The 25,959-nt window shown below is 34.7% G+C and overlaps 1 protein-coding gene and 1 long non-coding RNA gene across 3 annotated transcripts in view; one reads left to right on the plus strand and one right to left on the minus strand.

Annotated features, from left to right (window-relative positions):
• Nucleotides 1-11,677, minus strand: part of myh7ba (myosin, heavy chain 7B, cardiac muscle, beta a) — a 34,066-nt gene extending 22,389 nt beyond the window's left edge. Inside the window, 23 exon segments of the mRNA XM_056467708.1 lie at nt 687-823; nt 959-1,082; nt 2,431-2,548; nt 2,708-2,795; nt 3,164-3,228; nt 3,231-3,239; nt 3,319-3,451; nt 3,643-3,822; nt 3,921-4,091; nt 4,182-4,331; nt 4,580-4,698; nt 4,771-4,909; nt 4,994-5,097; nt 5,193-5,291; nt 5,371-5,434; nt 5,646-5,738; nt 5,823-5,843; nt 7,613-7,709; nt 7,928-7,955; nt 8,143-8,299; nt 9,432-9,575; nt 11,142-11,245; nt 11,509-11,677. Of these exon segments, the coding sequence (XP_056323683.1) occupies nt 687-823; nt 959-1,082; nt 2,431-2,548; nt 2,708-2,795; nt 3,164-3,228; nt 3,231-3,239; nt 3,319-3,451; nt 3,643-3,822; nt 3,921-4,091; nt 4,182-4,331; nt 4,580-4,698; nt 4,771-4,909; nt 4,994-5,097; nt 5,193-5,291; nt 5,371-5,434; nt 5,646-5,738; nt 5,823-5,843; nt 7,613-7,709; nt 7,928-7,955; nt 8,143-8,299; nt 9,432-9,575; nt 11,142-11,245; nt 11,509-11,608 (2,444 nt within the window). The 5' untranslated portion in view covers nt 11,609-11,677.
• On the plus strand, nt 8,204-25,640 carry LOC130236948 (uncharacterized). 2 transcript variants are annotated; one of them, XR_008838506.1, is made up of 3 exons: nt 8,204-8,331; nt 13,688-13,882; nt 25,563-25,640. It is a non-coding gene; the product is annotated as an uncharacterized LOC130236948 (long non-coding RNA). The 2 variants fall into 2 exon arrangements; XR_008838507.1 differs by having other exon boundaries at nt 13,716-13,882.
• Nucleotides 25,641-25,959: the final 319 nt, after the last annotated feature.

The raw sequence follows: 25,959 nt of genomic DNA on the forward strand, positions 1-25,959 counted from the left end.
CTGTGAATATTCCACTAACTTTTGATGTTCAGTAAATCTTATTATAGGTTGTGCCTTTTTAAAATTGTAAACCTAAGGAATGTTTTAATGTTAAAATCATTTTTATTTTATTTTTGTATTGTGACGCAGTTGCTAAAGAAACTAAATATTAGTATAGGACATTGAGAAAATAGTGACTTTTTTTTTTACTGTGATCTGATTGGATGTAGTAAAGTTGGCGTTTCATTCAGAAATATCATGAAAAGGGTTTCGAGAGAGTTATTGCAAGCTAACAGACACCTCTTCCTCACCATTTCTGTTTGTTATCATAGCGCCGTCAAAACTGACAGCTTGAGGGGCGTGGTTAAGTATGTCAACCATGCCCAATAGCTCAGATAGATGTAAAATTTAACTGAAAACAAAGTGCATTTTCAGATTTCAATTAAAGATTACAAAAGTAAACTATTTCTTAAATGATAATGACAGATGAATTGTTCACCACAAAACTAGCAATATGAACTAAAAAAAACTGTTTATTAGTTTTGATTTCGTGTGTATTTTAAATATAGCTTTCTGTAAAATTAATGGAGGCTGGTTTGAATAGCAATCTAATGCAATGACTTTCATTTATTTTCAAGTGTGCAGTGAATGTCTAAATATATTGTGCCACTGAGATTTTTAATCTCATAAACATATTTTGCTCATACTTTCTCTGCGTCATCTTGTTCAGCTCCATCCTCATGATCTTGCCGCGGCTTGCGGCCTGCAGCAGAGTAAGTATTTTAGCAAGACGCTCGTCCCTCATCTCTTCCAGCTGTCCCAGCAGACCCGCCTTGAAGAACACCTGTATTGCAGAAACACTTTGATTTGGCTTGATTTAGCCTATCGTGTCTTGTGTTCAGAGTCACACTTCTGAAAGATGTCCCGCTGCTTGAGGCTCAAAGCAACAAACACTTAATCTTGCAAAAGTCTGACTTGCCTTGGTTTGTCCAAATCTATATTGATTGTGGTCGATATCCAGTGAAGCCAGCAGTTTCTCTGCAGCCTTCCTGCTATCCACAAACTTGTCATCAGGAATAGCGTGAGGATTCAGAATGCGATACCTTTAAAATAAACACACGCTTAGTGTTTATTCATTGTGCTGTTCATCATATAGCAGCTAAATCTCACCGTAACCATATTGTTATATTGTTTATTGATTTTATGGATGCATACTGTATGTCAAGACAGGGTTTTTATCATCTAGGGCTTACTTCTTACAAATTACTGAAGGGTAAAGGCAAACTGTACAATTTTATGATGTTAAATATTGTCACGGTTTATTGAAAAGTAATTCATATGAATCTCTGTGTTTGACAATATTTTGGAAAAATTCATTTATTCATTTGTTTTCTTTCGGCTTAGTCCCTTTATCCATCAAGGGTCGCCACAGCAGAACAAACCGCCAACTTAGCCGTCAGCTAGCTCTCTGCAACTCTTACATGGTGGCCCACTGAAGCTCATTATTCATCTGTCATTACTTGGATGGGAGCTCACGTGGTAAAACTAGGTTGCTGCTGGAAGTGGTGTTAGTGAGGCCAGCAGGGGGCACTCAACCTGCAGTCTGTGTGGGTCCTAATGCCCCAGTATATTGATGGGGACTCTATACTGCTCAGTGAGTGCCGTCTTTTGGATGAGACGTTAAACAGAGGTCCCGACTCTCTGTGGTTATTAAAAATCCCATCCTAACCATCCCCATATGATAATTGGCTTCATCAGTCAGCTGGTGTGTGGTGTGAGGTCTGGCGCAATATGGCTGCCATCGCATCATCCAGGTGGATGCTGCACACTGGTGGTGGATGAAAAAATCGGAGCACCGGAGGAAACCCACACAAACATGGGGGGGACATGCAAACTCCACACAGAAATCCCAACTGACCCAGCCGGGACTCGAACCAGCAACCTTCTTGCTGTGAGGTAACAATGCTAACCACTGAGTCACCGTGTCACCATTTTAGAAATAATTTTATGAAATGAACTTAAAGGGACAGTACACCTAAAGATGAAAATTCTGTGTTCATTTACTCTTCCTTTACTTGTTCCAAGCCTGTTTGAGTTTCCCTTTTCTGTTAAACACTGAACTTCTATATATTGAATAATCCTGGAAACCTGTAACCATTGACTTCTATAGCATTCGTTTTTCTACTATGGATGTCAGTGGTTACGTGTTTCCAACATTCTGCAAATTATGTTTCTTTCTTCTTAACTGGTGAAAGAAAGTCCTAAAGGTTTATAACCACTTGAGAGGAGAGTAAATATTGAGGACTTTTTCATATTGGGTTATTCCTTTAAATAATGATACTACCCAAATTTCATGATAGGTTGGGAAGAACATATGAGAAACCAATTTTCTTTTTTGTTCCTTTATAGTGCCACTAGCATCCCAAACTGTTTAATAATAGCTCCTCTCACCGTTGTTTGAATTCAGCATAAAGGATTCTGTTTGGAAATCCCTTCCTGCAAATGCGTATGCCTTCCAGGACTCCATTACAGCGCAATTGATGCAGAACCATGAAAGCATCCATGATCCCTGCAAATAAGATGAAATGTTAAATGTTTAAACTAAGGGTATGTAGGTTGGGTAGCATTTTAGATCGCTGCTTTCGCATCAAATAAATCTGGAAACACAGAGAGTGTTATTACAATACTGTTAGTTTAATGGTTTTGAAGTGCTCAATGGTTTCATTACCTGGTGTTTTGGTCTCATTGGGAATGATGCAGCGCACAAAATGTGGCTGAGTGCTTCGTAAATTTGTCATCAGCTTGTTGAGATTTTCCTATAGTTGGAGGAGAAGCAATCAAGCACACAATCAAGACCAAAAACTGTCACTGTTGTAGATCAGTTCTTATCTTTTAAAACAGAACAAACCAAATGCTATTGATCATAACATGCAAAAATGTCTAACTTTCTGGCTTTGTCAGTTGTTTTTAGACCTACCTTGAGTTGTTGAAGCACTTTGAGGACATAGAACAGGAGCCAGCACAGACTTAAAGTGATGTTCATGTGACATTTCTCTAAACATCACTGCAAGTCTTAACTGCCTCCCTCTCAGTATTCATTTTCTTTTGTTTTATCGACCGCAGACAACAGTTTCTTTTTAATATCAATAACCTAATGCAAACAGCAGTCTGGTTAAAGTCCCACCTTGTGCAGCTGTGACACTGTCTGGAAGGAGGCAGCCTTTTTCCTCTTTTCCTTGCCCCCTGTTTTGGGTCAGAAGCTAAGAGGGAAATATTGTATTTAGAAGATTTTGAAAAAGAATTGTGCTTTATTTCAAACAGATTATGTGGTTTATTTACCTGAGTCAGAGCTGACGTATTTCTCATACAGACTAGCAAGAAGCTTGTTGGCTGATTTCTGGAAACAGATGACCACTGTTTCATTCAGAGGGTCTTTGTTTTTGTCTAGCCAACCGATGATATTGTATGGCACCTGAAATTTAGATAAAAGTATTTTCAGTAGTATTTTTTCAACATTACTAACCTTGCTAATGTATTTACATGGCATTTTTGAAGCTGATTGTTTTAAGTGCCTAAAATGTTCCTAAATGTATAATACATGCTTCTAATTTCAATACCACCTAATTAGGTTTTGTTAGAGCTTATTTAGTGCTACAAACTCACCACTCCTGCATAGTGCACCAGCTCAAAATGAGCCTCATACTTTCTCTTCTTGTCAGGCCTTGGCTTTTGGAAGTTGGCTGACTTTCCAAGGTGATTGTCAAACAGCTTAGCCTTGAAGCTGTTGTCGGTAGCTTTAGGGAACATGCACTCCTCTTCAAGGATGGACATAATTCCTAAGGGCTAACCAAGAGAAGAGAAGCGTGATTGCAATTTGGCACTTTCCTCTGTAATTGTTCCCATTTAAAATTTTTTTAATAATTCTTTATCTTGTCTTTAACCTTTTCAATAAGGTCAATGCAGGCTTGGAGGTCAAGCCCAAAGTCGATAAAGGTCCACTCGATGCCCTCCCGTTTGTACTCCTCTTGTTCCAGGATGAACATGTGGTGGTTAAAAAACTGTTGCAGTTTTTCATTGGTGAAGTTGATGCAGAGCTGCTCGAAGCTGTTGAGCTGTTGAGAGAATCCACATGACAGATGCACAAGTGTGAATGCCGACGGAAATCTAGATAAGTGCGGTGTGGAATTTCGAGAGTCACTCACCTCAAAGATCTCAAAGCCGGCGATGTCCAGCACTCCGATAAAGAACTGGCGTGGCAGAGCGGTGTAGAGCGTCCTATTTATACGCCCTACCAACCACTTGAACATGCGGTCGTAAGTGGCTTTGGCCAGAGCTCCAACTGCATAGTTAACCTGGTGGAGCCACACAATGTGTGGGGAGCACATGAAGACCACAGCTGTCACTCACATGCATTGCAACAGTTGCCTGGATACCAGGCTGATTTCTCAGGCTACTTTATTCCTTAGTAGATCAACAATAAATGTCAGTGGATTCAGCATGCATTATTATTGGCATCGCCGAATTCTCCCAAGTCCCCCTGTTTGACTTTGTAGCTTCAGACACATATTCAAAGAGGAATGATTTGGGGAGCACTTCTCACCTGTTCCACATTCTGTCCTTTAACCACATACTCGTTGCCCACCTTCACTCTAGGGTGCAAAAGACCTTTTATAAGGTCTGCTGAGCTAACGCCCATCAGGTAGGAAGCCTTGTCAGCACCTAAAAATATACGTTTTTAGACCATATGTAAAACATTTATTGAAATAAGACCGATGCAAGGTTTATACACACTTTCAGTGCCATCAGCCTCCGCCTGCTCCTCCCTCTGCTTCTGTTTGAATTTCATGTTCCCGAAGTGCATGATGGCCCCTACTATTTTATAGCAGCCGTACTTTTCTTCTGGAGTGAAGCCCAGGATGTCCATGGCATGCTGGAGAAGAAAGAGGTTTTTTTGCCTGCCTGTTTTTTCAGTTGGTCTTTGTAGGCGATGAGATAAAAAGAATTTACAGCTTACATCAGTAGCCATAAGTTCCTGTCCATCATCCATATTTTCCACCATTGTGACTCCTTGGGAGCAAAAGTGGTAGTCGTACGGGTTTGAAGAGACCAAAAGCATGTCTGAAATGCACAAAGCAAGAGCATAAGAGTATATTTTGATCAATAATAGGTCAATCAAATATTATTTTTTTGCACATTTGCAGTATTTATCATACCAAGAAGTTCAGGCTTCTTTTGTGACATGATCTGGTAGTAGATGTGGTAACTTCGCTCTCCAGGTTGCTGAAATATCACTCTGGATTTTTCCAGAAGATCTGTACTCATTTTTGTTTTACATTAGTTTTTCACATTTTGGAGCATTTATTTCTCATCATTCTTTGAACTGTCACTTACATATGTCAATGTCAGCAGATGCCAGTTTCCCTGTTGGTCCAAAATGGATCCTGATGAACTTACCCTAGTGGGAGTTAAGCAAATACAAAGCAAGAAGGAAAATGAATTTGCACATTATGCATTAACTAGAACATCATGGTTGAAACAACGATGCTTGATAGCAATATGTAGAGATTTTTATTTTACAGAATGGTAATATCAGTCCGTATGAATACAGTATGTTAGAGGAATTGATTCAAAAACTACAATGATGATTTTTAGTGTCAAATACTCACAAAACGGGACGAGTTGTCGTTTCTCAGAGTCTTGGCATTTCCAAAAGCCTCCATTGCAGGATTAGCTTCAATGATCTGGTCCTCTAAAGTTCCCTAGGAAAAGTAATTTCAAATTGCTTTTCAGCTTAACTTGATCCAATTTATTCAGTATGTCTTCATGTTTGAAGATATACTCACCCCTGTTTTAGTAGCAGGGGCCTTAAAACAAAAAAGCAACAAAAAACATTGTTGTTCTCTATTAGAGTACATATTTCTCAGCTTAAGAGTGTCATTATGTTCCATTAAATTTAACAGCCTGATTTTTTACTAATCAGTGCATGTAACATTTTAAAGGGCACCTATTTTACCCCTTTTCTAAAAATAAGATAAATCTTTTGTGTCTCCAGAATGTGGCTGTAAAGTTTCAGCTCTAAACACCCATCAGATTATTTATTCTAACTTTTAGAATATTCAAATTTTCTGCTCAGAACACGATGTAGCTGTTTTTTGTCGCCAGTGCCTTTAATGCTAGTTCTCCCTGCCCATCGTTCTCACATGCCTGTCAGAGTGTGCCTCAATTACCAGCTGTGTCCGATAAACAGCACAGTGACAGACATGAAGAAAGCAGATCTCACGTAACGTTTGTGAGAAATACCACAGTAAGAACTTTTCCAATGATTATTTGAGTTAATTCAAGCATTTCTGCAACGAGTTACACACAATGTCATTACAAAGTTCAAGCACACACAGTCAGTGTGCAGGTTTACCTTTGCATGCACATTTTTGCACGCAAATGTGACAGGATACACGTTAATGTATGGATATGTTAATGCACAAATTAAACCTGATTTAACGTCCACAAACCGGGATTGAAGCGTCTTTTATAATTGTACTGACATGCAGCTGTGGTGATAAAGTATAGACGGTAAAATTGCTGTAATTAATTACACACATGCTCTGTTTTAAAAATCACATTTGATGATAATTGAAGATCACAGCTCAATAGATCTTTTATTCCCACTTCCTTTGCGCACGTCCTGTCTTGTTGATATGATTGTACGAGTTACTACGGAGACATGTTAATACATGGCTGTCAATCAGTTTGGTGGGCGGGGAAATCGCACTCCTAAGTCACGTTGTGGTGGGCCTCAAAATGGGAGGGATTTTGATCCTATTTTACATCAGGAAAGTTTTAAAAAGAGACTTATGTTTCTATCACCCCAATAAGACTGTGGACACACTATACCTACACACAGTTCTATCCAAACAGCTTCAAAAAGATGATTTTCATCATAGGTGCCCTTTAAAGTATGCACTTTTCTAAGTAAAATTTTTGATTTTTTTAACTATTTTGCAAATTAATAATTGGTGTCATCAAATGTAATGATTAATATAACTGAAAAGTCAAATTCATAGACAACATGGATTAAGAATTAAAATATGTGGTCATGTTGTTAGCTCACATCAGAAACAATAACATTTTTAACTTTCACACTCAAGGATAATCAGAGAAAAAAATGAATTCATGAATAAAGTATTTAAAAATGGAGGAAACAATTAAATCAAGGAGATTGAAAGAGGTCGGGCCTGCTGGAGACACAAAAAGGACGTTTAAATGTTAATCACAAAATATTTTTTTTAAATGTCAAAAACAAGGAGGAAAAAGGCAGGAAATGGTGTGCTGGGGTTAAGCCATCAAAGACACATGGAGTCAGGTCAACTCCACGAAAAACATCTGGGAAAACTGCAAGAATCTACAGTATGCAAATGGAAGGGACAGTCAAACCATAGTCTAGATGTCCACAACACTTACGTGTATTACAAAAATACATAGTACAGCTATCACAGTAAAATGTGATAGACATCTAGATGAGGAGTGACTTCAAAATGAAAATGACACTTGCCAGCATGAGAGGTAAAAAAAGCATACTGAACGAGAAAAGGGAGATGATATATGATAGAAACCGAGAGAGCATTTTGTGTCTTACTCCTTTTTTAGCCGCTGCCTCACCCAGGGCCGCTACTATGGCAAAATACTGAATTACACGTTTCGTGTTTACTGTTTTGCCAGCACCAGATTCTCCGCTAGGAGTATCAAGAAATGGTTCAGTGATGAGACATTTGAAAAACAAGATTAAAAAAGGAAAATACCACAGCTTTGAAAAAAACAGAGAAACAAAATCTTCTTTTAAGAAAATACAATATCGCAAATGCAAAAACTTAGGATTTAGTTTTTTTCCCACTCTGACAATGTCTCAATGCAACAGCAATGCAGAATGTGTATGAGTATTTTTCAAACTTACGTGATTAGCATGGACTGATTCTCACGATCTGTGTGGGGAAACAGTAACACATTATTTTCAGCTCATTAACGTAATAAAAAAATATATTTAAAAAAATAATGATTAAAAATATATATTAAAAAAACTTGGCTGAAGTGTGTAAAGAGAAATGATCCCTCCACTAAGATATTATTAATAACAGGGAAGATACAAGCAATCTTTTTATTAATACTTACTGCGCAACATGTCATTGTAGGCATTGTCAGCGATGGAGTAGATGTGAGGTGGAGCCTCCGAGCGGCGTTTGCCTTTGTAGGCAGCCACTACAGGGGCCGTGTAGACGGGGAGCCATTTATATGGGTTCACGGTCACACAGAAGAGCCCAGAGTACGTCTGCCATGAGGAGATGACAAGATTAACACCAGGTACCATATCAAGTCACAATAAATGTCTTGGTTTTGCGTGGATAGAGAGATGAAGGGTTGGCCGTGATAAGTACTAGTGTATTTACATACTTTTTGCTGTGATATTATTATATTTCAAATCTTAAAACGAAAGATTTGTGTACAGGGTCATGGTGTTGTACATGAACGATGGCGCAAATACCAGTAAATTGATGACCACAGATCTTAGTACTGTAAATCATGTTGCGTAATGTCTTTAAATACCCCTCTCATAAATTATTTGTCTGAAAGGAAAACTCTAACAAATGCATATGTATGTCAGCTGCAGGAATAACTGCGCCCATGCCTTTTCATCACTAGTTTTTCACTGCACGTCTTTAGTCAATTCTGAACATATAAAAGAAAATAAATATACAAGTACACAAATTTTTACATATTGGTTATTTTAAGAGTTGTTAGTAGAACTAGTGCTTAATATTATATTTATGACACAGAATTTAAATATAAAAGAAACCTTTTTTTCTGAAATCAAATTGTGACTTTTGGATACCCAATGTCATAAAAACTGTTCTGCCATGTTGACTTATTGCATGAATTTGTATATTTTGGAGTGTGTTAAAGAGTGAAGAATGCCAAAAGTTCTGCCCATGAACTTAACCTTAAGCAGACCGTACAAAAACATCATACAAAATCATACAAATTGGCTACCAATTCACCCAAACAACCTAAAATACGTTAAAATCCCATGAGTTGTCATACTTCATCTCACATAGTGACTATTTCTTAAGCTAATTTCACAATTTTTATGACTCCTTATTTCACTGTTCCCATGTTCACATTCAGTTTACATGCTCTTCAGAAACCCTTAACCTCTCAGATATGAATTAATGAAATACTTTGATAGTGGCACTTATAAAGGACATGCATCTGGGGAATTCACTTGTATTTGTCCCTTGGCAAAGGCAAGTGTTAAATTCATTGCTGTGACTGTAAAGTTCTATGAATAGTGCCGCCCCTCTATGTTTAATACTCCGGTCAGGTTATTTGTGGCATCAAAGATTAGTGAGAAAGGCCAGATCATTTTTTTTTATATTTGAGCGGTGTGATGTGATGGTACCAACATAGATCATCCAACTGCTGTAGCGCCTACGCAGATTGAAGAGTACCGACGCTTCGTTCAGGTGTGTGAGCATGGCCATGTCCTCTATCATGTCAAACTTCGGCGGGTTCATCTGTTGAATGTCATCCTCCTTGACAGTTAAGCACTACAAGATTGAGAGGCAATAAGTACAATTAGCGAATAAGTAAAAGGTCAGAACAAGGTTGTATAGCATGGAACAGGAAAAACAACTTAAAGATATTTAAAGAGAGAAGTTTAGAAAGAAAGTTCACTCAAAATTTTGCATAATTCACTCACCCTCTACAGCATGTTTAAAACCCGCAAGACTTTCTTTTTTCTGATTACCTCAAAAAAATATGATGTGAAAAACACAGGGAACCATACTGTTTTGGTCCCCATTGACTTGTAAAGTATTGTTTTCCCTATGGAAGTCAATGTGGACAGTTAATCAGCTTTTTGGTTTCCAACATTTTCTATCTTATTTTATTGCTCAACAGAAGTTTGGAACTACTTCAGTAGCATCTAATTTACAAAAAGGCTTCTTATTGCATTGCTCATTGGGATGTTTAATTTTGTTTGGTAGATCAACCATCGAGTTAAATTATTTTTATACTTTAAAAAGACCGATAATCCGAAGGCCTAGCCTACTAATGTCAACATGATGGTGCTACTTCACGTCTATTAACCGTCTTTTATCTACACTTCAAATTAACAACGTTATCTGTCAAGTTAAAATGGTTTGTATGAGCTACTACTACTCATAATGACACTTAGCATCTCAGAACAGTAGGCCTATGGTAAATATAAAACATTTGATAATTGCCAACAGTTAGTGTATGAGTGAGATTAAAACAAGTTGTAAATAAAATGGAATATTGCATGGCTTTCTGAAGCATTTAAAAATTGCTGTGTTCATAAATTACTGGAATTAAACAGGATCACCGTAGCTCTTTTCTACGTACTACTAGCATTAACTTTACTTCACGTCTTTCGTATCCCTCCGCCGCCTTTTTCTTTACATTCTTTAAATAGCCTAATATCGCCATCCGCCGGCTCTAAGCAGTTATTACACACGCCTATCCCAAATGATAAGTAAACTCACAGAATTCACATTGGTAAATATAAAACTTTTGAAAAAATGTGTAGAAGTAAGAAGAAAGTCAATTAAAGCTGAAAAAACAAATGAAATGACGAAAAACTTCAAATGGAGGACAACATAAATATGGTAACTTTAGGCTAGTTAACTACGTTAGTCGCTAGTTTAGAATTGGATCAAAAGTAGCTATCATTAGTTTTATTTTTAAGGCAATAACGTTAGGTATCTAAGTAAACAGCTTACTTAATTTACAACTTTTATATGTTTGTAAAGCTTATCTTACTTCACAAATAATTTACCGTCAAAATATTCTTGTTGGCTAAGTTAAATGATTTTATGTATTCGTTAAATAACGTTAGCGGAATAGTGTCGGATACAGCTAGCATATATTATTCACTAAATAAATCTGCATCATTACAATTTAAGTTTATTGGTTCTAGTTACATTTGAGATCTCATCACTGAAAAAGGAGTAGCTTAATCATAATAATAGTAGAAAATATAAGAATGGGAAGAAAAGGTTATTAACTGTACCCAAATCCTTAAATCATTTAATTGAATAAATCGTACTTATTTGACCGTTTTTAGCTAAATGATAAATAGTCTTAAGCCCTACCTTTCCATCCTTCGTTTCAACTTCGACTTTGTCACCATCAATCTGCTTGATTTCCACCTCAATATACGCGTCCTTGTCATCTGGTATCCAAGCGCGTTTCTTTCCTGCGCACAAGGGAGGCTGTCAGATCGATATCCAAAGGCTGACAAAGTTTCTCATCGGTTGGTTTATTTGTAATAAATCCAGTAATTCAATTCCAAATGTATTTCAGTGTTTACGTTAACAAGTTATAAGCCTAACACGCAATTACGAACAGGCTAAAAAGCCGCCGCTAAAGATGGCAATTAGCTATTTTAAATGGGAACTGAAGTGTTTGTATCCGCTGAAAAACATTTGTTGAAGACGCTTGAAAAAGTTTCTCAAGTACCATCAAACGCCACAGTTTGCGCAGCCAGAAGCTCCAGGTCGGATTTGCGCAGAAACGAAGCAGCTTCTCCAAACTCCTTCATATCCAACATTCGCGACATGATGATAAATCCACCGCTGCTTTACGCACTGAAGACAAAACTTGCCAGACGCCTTGAAAGTAGACAAGTTGTAAACTTTAAACGTAAAATTGCAATATTACTCTTATTTTGACAAAATTATCCTGTCAAACAAGTAAACAAACACAACAAATTAACTTAAATTCAGTGTATATTTCAGTAGGTCTATCTTATAACTAGAATTAATTACAATATTAGATTATAGCTAAATTAAACAGATTTAATGGTATTTATGATTCCTGCTATTATAGCAGTATATGAAAAATAAATGATCAATTAAGTGTAAAGTGTCCTGTCATAATTTAGTAGCTGACCTTAACAGGGACTGACCGGCTGGAGTGGCTGAACTCCTTTTATCATCTCCTCCAAGGTCATGGTCAGAGAAATTATCATGTGTCACCTCCTCCAATGCCTATTGGTGCTTACCGTGTGCCCAAACTGACACAAAAGGGCAAGCCATATTTTCATCTTTACCCAAACCCAAGCTTAGTTATTTTTATAGCAGCATTATATTGAGAAGGATGCATGATTAGGGATTCGCAACTGATTGACATTTTTACCTTTAATAAACTACGGGAAATAGGAAATTATACTCTGAATTTTCTGAGTTAAATATGTCAACTTTTCCATAAAAAGGAAATTGTAATATGATGCAGTGTAAAATACAGATGAAACTAATACAGGTACATTTTCATTTAATTTCTTTTGGCACTTCACAACAGGGTAATTATAGCTCAACCATGAAAATTAAGTGAATTTTTGTTCGTGATCAAAAGGATTGTTAAATAAAAATGAATGTGGTAGTATAAATAAACCCAATAAACCTATTTTATTTTAGCTATTGCCAAGAAAATGCATCTTGTTTTCAGCTTTTACTTAAAACTAACTGAAAACAGCAATAAGACAATTTTTTATTGTTTATCGCTGTTGTTTCATGTTCCTATTTTCATTCTCATTTTCAAGTAACTTGCAGTAACTAAATGAAATCCATAAAACCTAAAAATGTTTTCTTTTTCTTTCAATAGTCATAATATTTTACTAGTTTTAAGGGAAATACTTTTCATATTCATGTAGTTAACTTTATTATAATGACATAAAAGCGAATTACTGTAAAAGAGATATGTACTTAAATTAAAAACATCAATAATTTGGAACACAGCGATACATAAAATATACATCATAAATAATTATGTTATTAGTTGTTTTGTTATTTAAATGCAAATTTACATCAAATGTATTAATGTTATTATTATTAATATTAATATTGATGTGTTGTTGCTGTTGTTGTATTAACTTCATGTTTTTCATGTCATTGCTTTTTACAAATTTCATTCTCATTTTAAAAAGCTTTTTGTAACTTAAAATAGTTAAAACAGTTTTACTCAAAAACATTTTACTTTAGCTATAGACTGTAAAAAATGATATGATCTATTAGTCCTGACAGCATATGTTTTTAGGTCATTGTAACTTAATTAATAACTAATTTAATCATGTTCTAACTTAATTTTATTAGTTATGCAAGCTGTTTTAAGTCAGTTTAACATAATATAAGTGTTTAACAATGAACTCGTAAGGATAATTAGATTTAGCTTAAAAATTTAAGGCAACCAGGATTTTCTACAGTGTAGTTATGAGGGAAATCACTCTCAACTTTGTCTTCAATTATTTTACATTTTTGCATTCAGTTTGCATTAAACTTCAAAACAGGGTAACCACGGTTAAAACTAAAACCATGAAACTTTTTTGTTTGTTTACTCATTTTGTTAATTTAGTAAAAAAATAAATATTAACTGCAAAAAAATTAAATGCTTAACCTATTTTACTTTATCTTGCTGTCAATGAAATAATTGTGATTTTTATTCAGTGTACTGTAAGCTGTAAATACTAAACTAAATATAGTTTAGTATAGCATATAAAAATAATTGAAATAAATGTAACATGTGCATTAACACTTGAATGTTTAATTAAGGCAATGATAATTATTAATATATTTCTTAATTATTATTAATAGTAATTATTATTATTTATTTATTTTTATTTATTAAAATGTTTTTTTCTCAGAGTTATATTTTGTCTCCAACATCTACAGTCATGTGAACAGCGGCAGCAGTCTCTGAAACTCCCTCATGGTCCCGGCCTGGATAAAGGTTACAGATCCACTCAGCGGCAACAAGCAACACCCTTTCCATCGGCTCTTTAACATCTCCTCAATAACTCGTCAACTATTCTCTCCTCAACATACAGGACAAGTATTAGGTGAACATAATGGCCATGTGTTCGCTCTTCTCTCTTACTCTAATTGCTTGTTTGCGGAATCCTTTGTTGTAAACGCCAACGCAGGCAGTCATTGTGTGTGTGTGTGTGTGTGTGTGGCCACAGTAAATGCAACCCTAGACCAAATTGCTAAAGGGTCCCTTGTGCTCGACATGATATGGGACGCTAAAAATACATGCCAATATAAGCCATGATGCACTGGCCTTAATGATAATAGCAGTATAATTGAGATGGATGTTGTTTCCTGCATAGATACTTTCCTGCATGGATACCAGTGCAGTTTTCTGATTGAGTGAGTGAGTGGAAATTCATTAAATAAATTGATAATTTGTCTTTAAGTGATATGAAGTTATGATTATTTTATTTAATTCTACAAAATATTATTTACATTTACATTGAGTCACTTAGCAGATATTATAGTTAACTTAAACTAAATGTGATAATATAATTTCTGAAACATGATGAGAACAGGAGAAAAAAATTGAATTAAAATCAATGGAAATATTTCTCAATTTAATTTAGTTTATACTAAAAAGTAAACTCATTAACATGAAACAGCAGAAACAAAAAGTAACGTAAAACAATAAAAATAACTTTCCTTGCTATTTATATTTTCTTGAAAAAATTAATTAAAAAGTATGCATGCACTACTTATGCAAGGATGCACTAGTATGCAAATAGTTTTAATGTCTAAATAAAAAGCTAAGAAAATGTATCTTATTTTCACCTACATTTAATTTAATTTAACTAAAACCATGAAACGAAAGTAACTTGGTTACTTTATAATTGCTTTATAATAAAATAAGTGTTAACTAAGAATATATATATAACTATTAGCCCCCCCTTTGAATTCTTTTTTATTCTTTTTTAAATATTTCCCAAAGGTTTTTAACAGAGCAAGGAAATTTTCACAGTATGTCTGATAATATTTTTTCTTCTGGAGAAAGTCTTATTTGTTTTATTTCAGCTAGAATAAAAGCAGTTTTTACATTTTTTTTTAAACAGTTTTAAGGTAATAATTATTAGCCCTTCTAAGCTTTATATGTTTTTTGATAGTGTACAGGACAAACGATCGTTATACAATAACTTGCCTAATTACCCTAACGTGCCTAGTTAACCTGATCAAGCTAGTTAAGCCTTTAAACATCACTTTAAGATGAAAACAAGTACCTTGTAAATATTTAGTAAAATATTATTTACTGTCATCATGGCAAAGATAAAATAAATCAGTTAATAGAAATGAGTGATTAAAACTATTATGTTTAGAAATGTGTTGAAGAAAAATTTCTTTTAAACAGAAATTGGGGAAAATAAACAGGGGTGGCTAATAATTCAGGGGGGCTAATAATTCTGACTTCAACTGTGTGTATATATATATATATATATATATATATATATATATATATATATATATATATATATATATATATATATATATATATATATTTTTTTTTTTTTTTTTTTTTTATTATTATTTTTAAAAAAATTTTAATACTTATTTTTCATATTTTTAGATAGTTTTATTGTCATTTAGTTTAACTAAAACAAAGGTAAAAATACCATCATTAGTAATTACTATATAACTTTAATTAAACTAAAGCTAATATAAATGACAATAACAACATTTCTACTACAAAAAAATTAAAACAATAATACAATATAAAACAATATATAATAAAACAATATACAATAATTACTTAATACTGATTATATGCAAAATGTCAAAAAATGTATATAGGTAATTATAAAATATAAAAATACTGTTATTTATAATTATTTAGTTCATCCACACACATATATATAAATTGGATGTACACGTTGTTTATGTAGAAGTATTAATACACATTCATAAATAAATGTATTTGTATTGTGCATTTGATAGCAAATAAGTCTAATTTTTAAAAAAACTTACAGTTAACTAAAACTAAATACATAAAAAAATAGTTTATTATTTCCTTTGTCTATTTTAAACATTATCTTAAAAAAAATATTTTCATCTTATTTTACTTAATAGTTTTCAGTTGAATTATTTTTCTAAATACTTGCTAAATGCTAAAGGGTCCCTTGTGCTTGACATGATATGGAATACTAAAATGTTTTTATTTGTCAAAAACACAAATTAATGTGAGTAAATGAATCAGGCTGCAGTTTTAATCATTAGATCACCCTTAAACATGTGAACATCGTATATAATTCTTAATTCACACGTCCAGCCCACTTCGCTCCCAACACACATTTTTGATATACGAAACGGCAGGTGTGGTGCAGAACTTTCCAGACAAAGTGTCAAAATAACAGGCCTAAATTGAGCTTATTATGCAGGCAGTAATTGAGCGCCTCTTTTTACACAGCGGCCCCAGCGGATCTGACCTTGAGCTCAGTGTCCTTGTATGTGGAAAAGGGGTAAAGAGCGAAAGGGGAGGAGGAGGCTCATAGTGTCCCGATATAGACAAGAATACGCTATCTGCGCCTCATGCCAAAGACTGGCATTCCTGGCAGACCAACAGCAACAGACCAGGCCTATTGTTTGAGAAAGAAGTCAGTTGGTAGATTTTACTGGCCGCTGTGAAACCTGTTGCTGATTTAAATCATGTGGTGTTATGGTGAAATAAGTACCAATTATTGTTGTCGATAGGGCTGCTGATATGTATTAGTGAAGCGTGGAGTGTTACGTTGACGACTGAAGGTTTGTTGCGCTTGGGTCAGATAGAGCGAGCCAGTTGAGGGCTATTCTGGGATGCTTCGTGAGTGTGGCAGCTGGGTTATGTACAGCCTCACTTGCAAGTCGCGTTAAAAAAAACGTTGACAGACTGATAAAATGTGAGGGATAATTAAATCTGATGGTGATTTTTATTTATTAATTTTATTTTATTGTTTTTATTATGTACTGGTTAAAAGCTCGGAAACAAGGATTTATTATTATTTTTGGAAGAAATCTTTTTTGTTTGTCTACACTGGAAAAATTATGAAAATCTTGACAACATATCTTTCTTTGTTACTTTGATGAAAAAAATGTATAAGATTTTGACTTTATTTTTTAAGTTTTGCGATTGTAACAACGTTTTAAGTCAGTTTAACTGATGTAGCTTGAAATAACTAGTAAAGTTAAATTGATTCAACTTCCCAGCAGCCATAGGATCTCAACATGATGTGAGATTGACGTTGTACCCCAACGTCGTGGGATGTTGCATTTTGTTTGGAAATGAAAATCGGGTTGATGTCCTAGGAGAACCTAACGTCAATGTCCATCGTCGGACAGACATTGCATTTTGGTAACTTTCCAACGCAACCTAAAAACAACCAAATATCAATGCCTAATGATGTTACAGCTTGAGTTGTGTGGACGTTATCAACTTGACGTTTATCAGACGTTGGATTTTGGTTGCCACACCTAACGAATAAATGTCAGTATTTGACGTCAATATGGCGTTGGTTTAAGATGTTGGCTTGACGTCAATATGGCTTGGGTTTAAGATGTTGGCTTGACGTCAATATGGCGTTGGTTTAAGATGTTGGCTTGACGTCAATATGGAGTTGGTTTAAGATGCTGGCTTGATGTTGGATTTGGGTCACTTTCCAACACAACCTAAAATTAACCAAATATCAATGTCATTTCATTTCGTTATTGGACATCAAAATAATGATGTACTAAGAAGCTGGCAACCTAAAACTAACCAAATATTAACGCTTATGACGTTGTGTGGTTGGGTCTGCTGGGTTAATTTAAGACAGCAACTAATTTTTACAGCGTAAGATGCATGTGTTTGATCAAATATACAGTAGAAACTAAATGAACATACTTTACATTTAATTCATTTCTATTATTCAATTAATAGAAATTTCAGCATCGTCAATGAAGTGTCAATTGATTCTTCAGAAGTTATTCTCACAGTTGTAGTGCTCATTACTTATTAGTAACATTGCTGAAATGGATACATTTTTATTTACATCAGCACACTTTAATTGGATTATTTGAGAATTGGTTGTAAAATTGTAGATTTTATAATTGTAGAAACGTTTTGTTTATTTATTTTTAAAATAGCACTGCTAAATTATAACAAAAAAAACACCATATTTGAGCAGCACAATGGCTAAATGGGTTGGGCTGACGCCTCACATGAAGAAGGTGTCTGGTTCGAGCCCTGGCCGGGTCAGCTGGCATTTCTGTGTGGAGTTTGCATGTTCTCCCCGTGTTTGCATGAGTTTCCTGCAGTTCCTCCAATGCTCCGGTTTCCCCCACAAGTCCAAAGACACGCACTACAGGTGTTTACAAAAATATTTTAAAACTTACAATTATAAATTAAAAATAATATTTTACATTATTACTATTTTCATTGTATTTCTGATCAAATTAATGTAGTGTTTGGTGGACAGAAAACACTTCTTTTAAAAACCAAACATGTAACATTTCCAAAATGTGTTGTGCAATAAACAACATATAGTAAGATTAAAATAATGGTGAAACAGTGTCAGTAAATCAAGCTGGAATCCATAAATGAGCCAGACTTTAGACGATGTGTATGTTTATCAGTTGTTGCGAAACAGTAGAGTTAAGTCAGATCATCCCGATTGAAACAGGGATTCCTGGAATCAAAGTTGCAATTGCAGTTGGGTCACAGTTGTTTTAGATCATCGTGCACCAAATGCCAGCAGGCTTAGCCACCGAAGCGGAGGGAGTCTGAAATGTACACACACACACAGCCACACATACACACTAAATCTTTTAAGGAGACAGCCTGCAACGCATACATACCTAATTTGACATGTAAGTCCTGATAATTTAAATAAACGCCCAGCCCTGCAAGTGGTAATATGAAAAATAGTAAAGCATCTTAGTGTTTCAATGAAATAGCTCCATCTACGGCCTTTAGAGGACAATCCAGTTCAACACATTGGATGTTTGATAATTGCTGTGATGGTCCGCAAAAGCTTTCAGCAACTGCACTGTCTCTGTCATAGGCCATCAATCCATCCGTGGAGAGACAGAAAAACATATTGAGGAGACACCAGTTAATACCGCAGCTCTTTGATAATCTCATTCAATATCCTGAGCAGCGCCAACACAAACAGACAACACAAGTATAAGTCAATTAGTCTGTTAGCAAGTGCTGAATTAAGAGACTGTCCTGCTGCCCCTGCGGCTTCACACAATAGACTGTCTTTCACTGGTTAAGTCGTGGCCTTTGGCCCCAGTTTGAGGTACCGGTGTCTTTAGCTGGGTTTTCTATTTATGCTGGTTTATCTCAGCGTCACGTGGCTTTATCTAAACCAATGCAGACAAGCCGTCGCACTTTGGGATCTCGCCGCAATCCCTGCTTCATTCCTGTAATGCATTAATCGTCTCCAGATTTCACTTCTTCATACTGATGTGGTGACGCTCCTCGGTGTGGAAGAATTAATGTTTGTGCCTGTTGGTGATGTTTGTATTGTGTGAGGTTGAGGTCATGGTGGTCTTTTAGAGAGGAATAATGGTCAATTGTTTTAGTAGTCAAGGATGACTTCTTTTGTTATTTTCTGATTAGAACTGAGCAAAATCAGAGGTTTTGTTTTTGTCAGATGATAATATGACCCTAAAATATAGAGTAAATGCAGCTAGATTCTATGCAGACCATTTCATTTTGTACTTTTAAAACGATATACTGTCTATATTATGTTACAGTGCTAAAACTTGTGTTATTCCATAATATATATATACAGTTGAAGTCAAAATTGTTAGCCTTTCCTGTAAATATTTTTCTTTTCAAATATTTCCCAAATGATGTTTGACAGACCAAGCAATCTTTGACAGTATTTCCTATAATATTTTTCCCTCTGTATAAAGTCTTATTTGATTAATTTTAGCTACAATAAAAGCAGTTTTAAATTTTTAAAAACCATTTAAAGTTAATATTATTAGCCCTCTTTATATATATATATATATATATATATATATATATATATATATATATATATATATATATATATATATATATATATATATATATATATATATATATATAAATATATATATATATATATATATATATAATTTTTTATTAAATTTTTTTTTTTTATAGTCTACAGAACAAACCATCATTATACAATAACTGGCCTAATTACCCTGACTTGCCTAGTTAACCTAATTAGCCCAGTTTAGTCTTTAAATTGCACTTTAAGCTGAACACTAGTAGGCTATCTTGAAAAATATCTAGTAAAATATTATGTACTGTCATCATGGCATGGTTGTTAGAAACGAGTTATTAAAACTATTATGTTCAGAAATGGGCGTCATGTTGGCTCAGTGGTTAGCACTGTCGCCTCACAGCAAGAAGTCCTGGTTCGAGTCCCGGCTGGATCAGTTGTCATTTCTGTGTTGAGTTTGCATGTTCTTGCAAGTGACTAAGCAGAAGGAGAAAGAACGAATTAATGTGTTGAAAAAATGTTTATATGTATTAGGAGTTTAATTATTTATTTACAGTTGTCATAAAAAGATTTGTTGAATTGAATTTCAGATTTTGGCATTTTATTTATTTATTTTTTTGGAAACATTTTATACTATGATTTCATCTGTTTGCGTTAGAACATCAAAGGGATAGTTCATCCAAAAATGGAAATGCAAAATGCAACTTTTCACAATGAATATATTTTCAGAGCATAATAATTAGTTGTAATAAATGATTATAAAATGTTTTAATCCAAAATATAAAGGTTGAAAACCAAAACTAATCATCAGACATGAATGCTAACACAATTAAGAAATTAAATTTTTTGTCAGATAATAATACATTTTTTAATTATTTATTTTTTTATTTTATTTATTTATTTATTTATTTTTATTTTTTATTATCATTCATTCATCCATTCATTCATTTTTCTTCTGATTATTCCCTTTAATCATCAGGGGTTGCCACAGTGTAATGATTATTATTATTATTATTATTATTATTATTATTATTATTATTATTATTATTATTATTATTATTATTATTATTATTATTGGGCAGTGCAGTGGTTAGGGTGAGTAAGTGATGACATTTTTCATTTTTGGGTGAATTTTCTTAAATGATTAGGGTTTTTTGTTTATTAGATAAAGAACTTGAATAATGACATTTAATTTCATGTAGATTGTTGTTCATTTTAGTAGATGTCTTCTCAATCATATTAAAAATGTGTAATGGTCATTATGTTTTGTTCAGATTTTCTTAAATTAAACAACACACATACAAATAAAAGCCCAGTCATGGTCAGTGAAAACAGCTCCATCCTTCATTGTCTTGTTAAAAAATTTGAACCCTAATTCAGTTGCCAGACCAGTTGTTGCTCTGATAACTTGCTAATATGAAGATCAGCGTGACGTCTGTAAGAACACCCCTCAGACTACCTGAAGACAGCAGATGAATGATCTGGAAACGCATGTTCATTGTCCACCTCGTGGTGTTTAGCATCTGAGGGCAGTGATTCTGATGCCAGGGGCCACAGTTGATCTTGAAGGTGGTGTGGAATTTATGGGGGTTTGCCCACCGTTTACTCTGCCTGCAAGGCGTCCCGGGGGAGCCTGGCACCTGTCCCGCATGGAGCAACTGCTTAACGCAGACACAGATGGCTCCCAGCATGCCTTTCTCAAAGACTAAACAGCAACATCTGAACTGTGGAGACCGAGAACGTGTTCATGGCAAGCAAATTCACTGCACTGTTTACTTAAAGTTTTGTGAGTTTCTTTTTTCTGTTGAACACAAAAGAAGATATTTTAGAGATCATTGGAAACCACTGACAACCATAGTATAGAACAGGGGTGCTCAACCCTGTTCCTGGAGATGTATCTTCATGCAGAGTTTAGCTCCAACCCTGTTTAAACGCAACTAAACCAACTACATAGGATCTGAAGGAGCACTTGGTAATTAAAGACAGGTGTGTTTGATCAAGGTTGCAGGTGAGCTCTGCAGGAAGGTAGTTCTCCAGGAACAGGGTTGAGCACCCCTGGTATAGGGAAAAAAGTAATTATGGAAGTCAATGGTTTCACAATGTCTTTTAAAATATCTTCTTTTGTGTTCAGCAGAAGAAAGAAACTCAAACAAGTGAGGGTGAGAAAATGATAATGATACAATTTTCTGAATATTCCTTTAACAATGCGTTAGTCAATCATTTGCATCAATAGAGGGCGCTGCATCACTTTAGGTGTTTTTGACGTTTGTATGAAGAATCCTATACCAAGCAAAAGAGGCATGACCATGGCTAGATAGCTACACTTTTAATTTGAGGAGGAAAAAAGCACAGAACTTGAGTACAGTAGTTGTTGTTTTTTTGCAAATAGATGGAGAAGAACTATACATCAAGCCATCTTGCACTATGTCTGTTTTACAGAATGATTTTTGGCAGAGAAGTAAGGGCATGTTTGGAAATTTCTAGAATAGATCTTTATTACATTGTATTGCAAAGCTGAAGGACACTTAACACTTAAAGCAATAGCAAACTCTAGCATTCAAATGTTTTAAGCATTAAAATATATATTCATTAAATGCATTACATTGATTAAAAGTGCCAGTTATGTTACTATAACTAATGTAAAAAAAATATGATAGTATTTGTACAATTTTATTTTTTTAATAAATGCTGCTCTTCTGGTCTTTCTAAAAACACATGTTGTGGTGATTTTAAGCATCAAATTAGAAAATTTGTAACAGTACAAAATGGCAGGTGAAAGTTTAGCTTTGCCCTCACAGATTTTTTTTTTTAACAATAATTTAGATTTATAATAATTTTTTAACAAAAAAAAAAAAAACTCTTCTGCCAGGGTATGATCATTTTTAACAGTTTTTATCATTTGTTTTAAAGTGTGCATTCATCGTTTTTACAAGGTTAGGTTAAGTTACTTTACTTTATACCCGAAGGTAGATTTGGTTTGCAGTCAAGAGTCCTCATCTCACAACAGTGCCACACAAAGGAACTCACACAGTAACAACAACAAATAAACATTATTACATAAAACATAAAAACACTTATAAAGTATAAATGAATAATCACTTCAAGTGTCCACCCCCCCCAACCCCCACCCCCCCAAAATAAATGTTTAAAACTATCTAAAATATACAGGTCACCGTAATACCTCTGCTTTAGTCTATGCCTTATTTAAATATGTAATGGCTGCTGGTATGAAAGTATTTTTGTATCAATGTTTTGTACAGTTGGATACTAGAAAAATCTTTCATAGTTTTAAGATTTTACACCAAAAACCTGAATATTCAAGCAACATATTTAGCCCCTGTCAGATCTGTAATAATAAAAAATAATAATAAGATCAAAAAATAATAATATTACATTTATTTATACAACAAGTATCAACAATATTTTTTGTGCTTGTATATATGCATCTGTAAATAAATACATAATAAAACATGCTTGCAGCTCTTCATAAACCTAGAAATCAGGTGGTGCAGTTGCTTTAGACATCATTAATTTTCCTTCAGCTTAGTTCCTTATTTATCAGGGGTCACCACAGTGGAATGAACCACCAACTATTCCAGCATATGTTTTATGCAGCGAATGCCCTTCCAGCTGCAACTCAGTACTGGGAAACACCCTTACACTCACATTTACACACACACTGATCCACTACGTCAAATTTAGATAATCTAATTCACTACTGCACTCACTACTTGTATTTTTTTAAATATATTTATTATCGTTTTTTTGTCCTGTCTCTGTAATCCTTGCTTTAGACATCTTGGCAGAAAAATATGGCAAAAGTACTTCGACACATGTAAAAGCAGCCCTCAGGGGCCTGGTTTCAGTCTACGGCGAGAGAAAAGGCATCGCTTACACTTGTGACATTGTGGGGTGTTGGTGTGAACCCCAAAGCATCTTGAGAAGAGCTGTTTCTTGGCAGAGTCTCAGGCACTCGAGAAGTCTTAGACCCTTTGGTGAAATAGCCGTTCATTTTGCACTTAATGTTAATGAACTGACAGTTTAGACCATGCTTGAGATGCTGTACACTTATAGCGATGCCCAGCTGTAATTAAAAGCCATTGTTAGGAAATATAATGTTGATGAAGTGCAGATTCAGTGCAGATTCTGCTCTTAATGTTCAGGGCATTGATTTTTCAATCTCAAAAGATGGCTTTAAAAAAACAACCACATATAGGTTTAAAATTAATCAGAGATTATATTTAACCAAAAAAAAAAAAGGAACCATTTTGATAATGTTTAAATAAATGTCTCTGCCACTGCATTTTCACTGCATTTTCATTGACATTATTATTATTATTATTATTATTATTATTATTATTATTATTATTATTATTATTACTATTATTATTAGTAGTAGTAGTAGTAGTGGTGGTAGTAGTAGTAGTAGTAGTAGTAGTAGTATTAATTATAATAGTAATAATAAAAATTATTATTATTATGAGTAGTAGTAGTAGTAGTAGTAGTATTACAAAGTCAGTGTTAAATTATCTGTTATCTGGTTGACCGAAAAATGCTTTGACATGAATTTAGGACAACACTGCTGTTTCAGTCCCTACAAAATTAGATTATTGATTTATTATTATAAGTTATGAAACTAAATCGTGAAAATGTAATGATAATGGAAGCATATTAATGAATACCTAAATACCTAAAATTGTTTATCAATTTCATCTAAAATAGTGCACCGCTTTAAAACTTATTTGAGTCCTGTTTTGAAGTAGTGAAGTGGGTGCGGTTGGCACCATCTACAGGACTAATTCAGTCAATACAATCCGATTTAAATTACTTCACAGTCAGTGACAGTGTAAATGCAGGTGTTGCTGTCATAAAATGTGTTGTTTGATGTGCTAAAATGTGATTTTGTTTACACTAGACCTAAATTTGGCTTAACACAAAGCTGCCACGTCAACTTGGAGTAGTCTGCTGAGGTACAATGTTTTGTTATTCCCGGAAGAACATGTATAATCGAGTGCTTATGAGTAAATAACGATACTAAATTTGTGCTTGAATATGAAAAGATACTAATAGAAAGCCGCACTACTGCCTAAATGACATCAGTCTGTTTTGTAAGGTAATTACTTTTAATTAAAGCCAATTAACTGAAATAACAAACTTTTATTATTTTGCCTGTATTTTATTGTAGTCGGCCACTAGATGGCCTCATATGCTACTTTAATGGCACAGAAAGTAAAACATTGTTCATACTGAAAGTTACCTTTTAAATAACAAGGCTTAAAACACCAGTTTTTTTTATTCTGTATTAATTTTTCATTGTGTTATAGATATTTCTATGACATTAAACCTGCTCAGTGGCTAAGTTATGACGTCAAGGCAAAACAAAAGTAGGTTTAAGTTACTCTTTATTGTGTTTGTTTGTGTGTTGGAGATCAGCTCTGCATTCCCATAATGTCTGGAGGTGCATTTCTCTACCTCATATGGAATTTGTTCTTGAACATTCCCCTCCTCACATCCAGGCATGGTGGCTAAGTGTGTTTATACATAACCATTTGGCTTCCAAATCTAATAAACCTCTATATTTAGAGCTTTACTGCTCTCTGTTTTCATTCCATTCTCTCACTAATTCAAAATATCTCGATCTCATGTCGCGTTCAGATGAACTACGATCTAAGCTAAATCTGCTAACAACATTAGCTCTGACAACAGTGCTTTGTTTAATATTTTTTGTCATTATCACATGAATATCTGTTTTTCTTTTCAGGCATTCTTTCAGTGGATGTCATCTGGACAGGAAAGGGTTATCTGACAGGAAGTGGAAGTCCTCCTGCCGCCCCATCCTGTGGCTGAAGGCCTGTAAGCCAGGAACCCCCCCACCCCCCCTCCTACCTCTCTCTCTCCTCTCCTGTTCCTCCGCAGGGCATGGCTGCCCGCTTGTGTTTTGGTAATCTTCATCCACCCTGACCTGCTGGCCTGCTCCTGGCGCCAGCAGTCTCAGAGCCCCCCGCACCCCTGATTCCCCCGGCTAATTCAGTCCAGCCGTTGCAAGGTGCCTCTGCCACCCCCACCCGTCACTGCACTTGCCATATTCCTCACAAACGGTAATGTGCTGCCTTTGCGGAAAACACAGAAGGCTTTTCATACTCTTGTGAGAGGCAGGT

The sequence above is a fragment of the Danio aesculapii genome, chromosome 11, assembly GCF_903798145.1.
Source record: "Danio aesculapii chromosome 11, fDanAes4.1, whole genome shotgun sequence".
Lineage (NCBI taxonomy): Eukaryota > Metazoa > Chordata > Actinopteri > Cypriniformes > Danionidae > Danio > Danio aesculapii.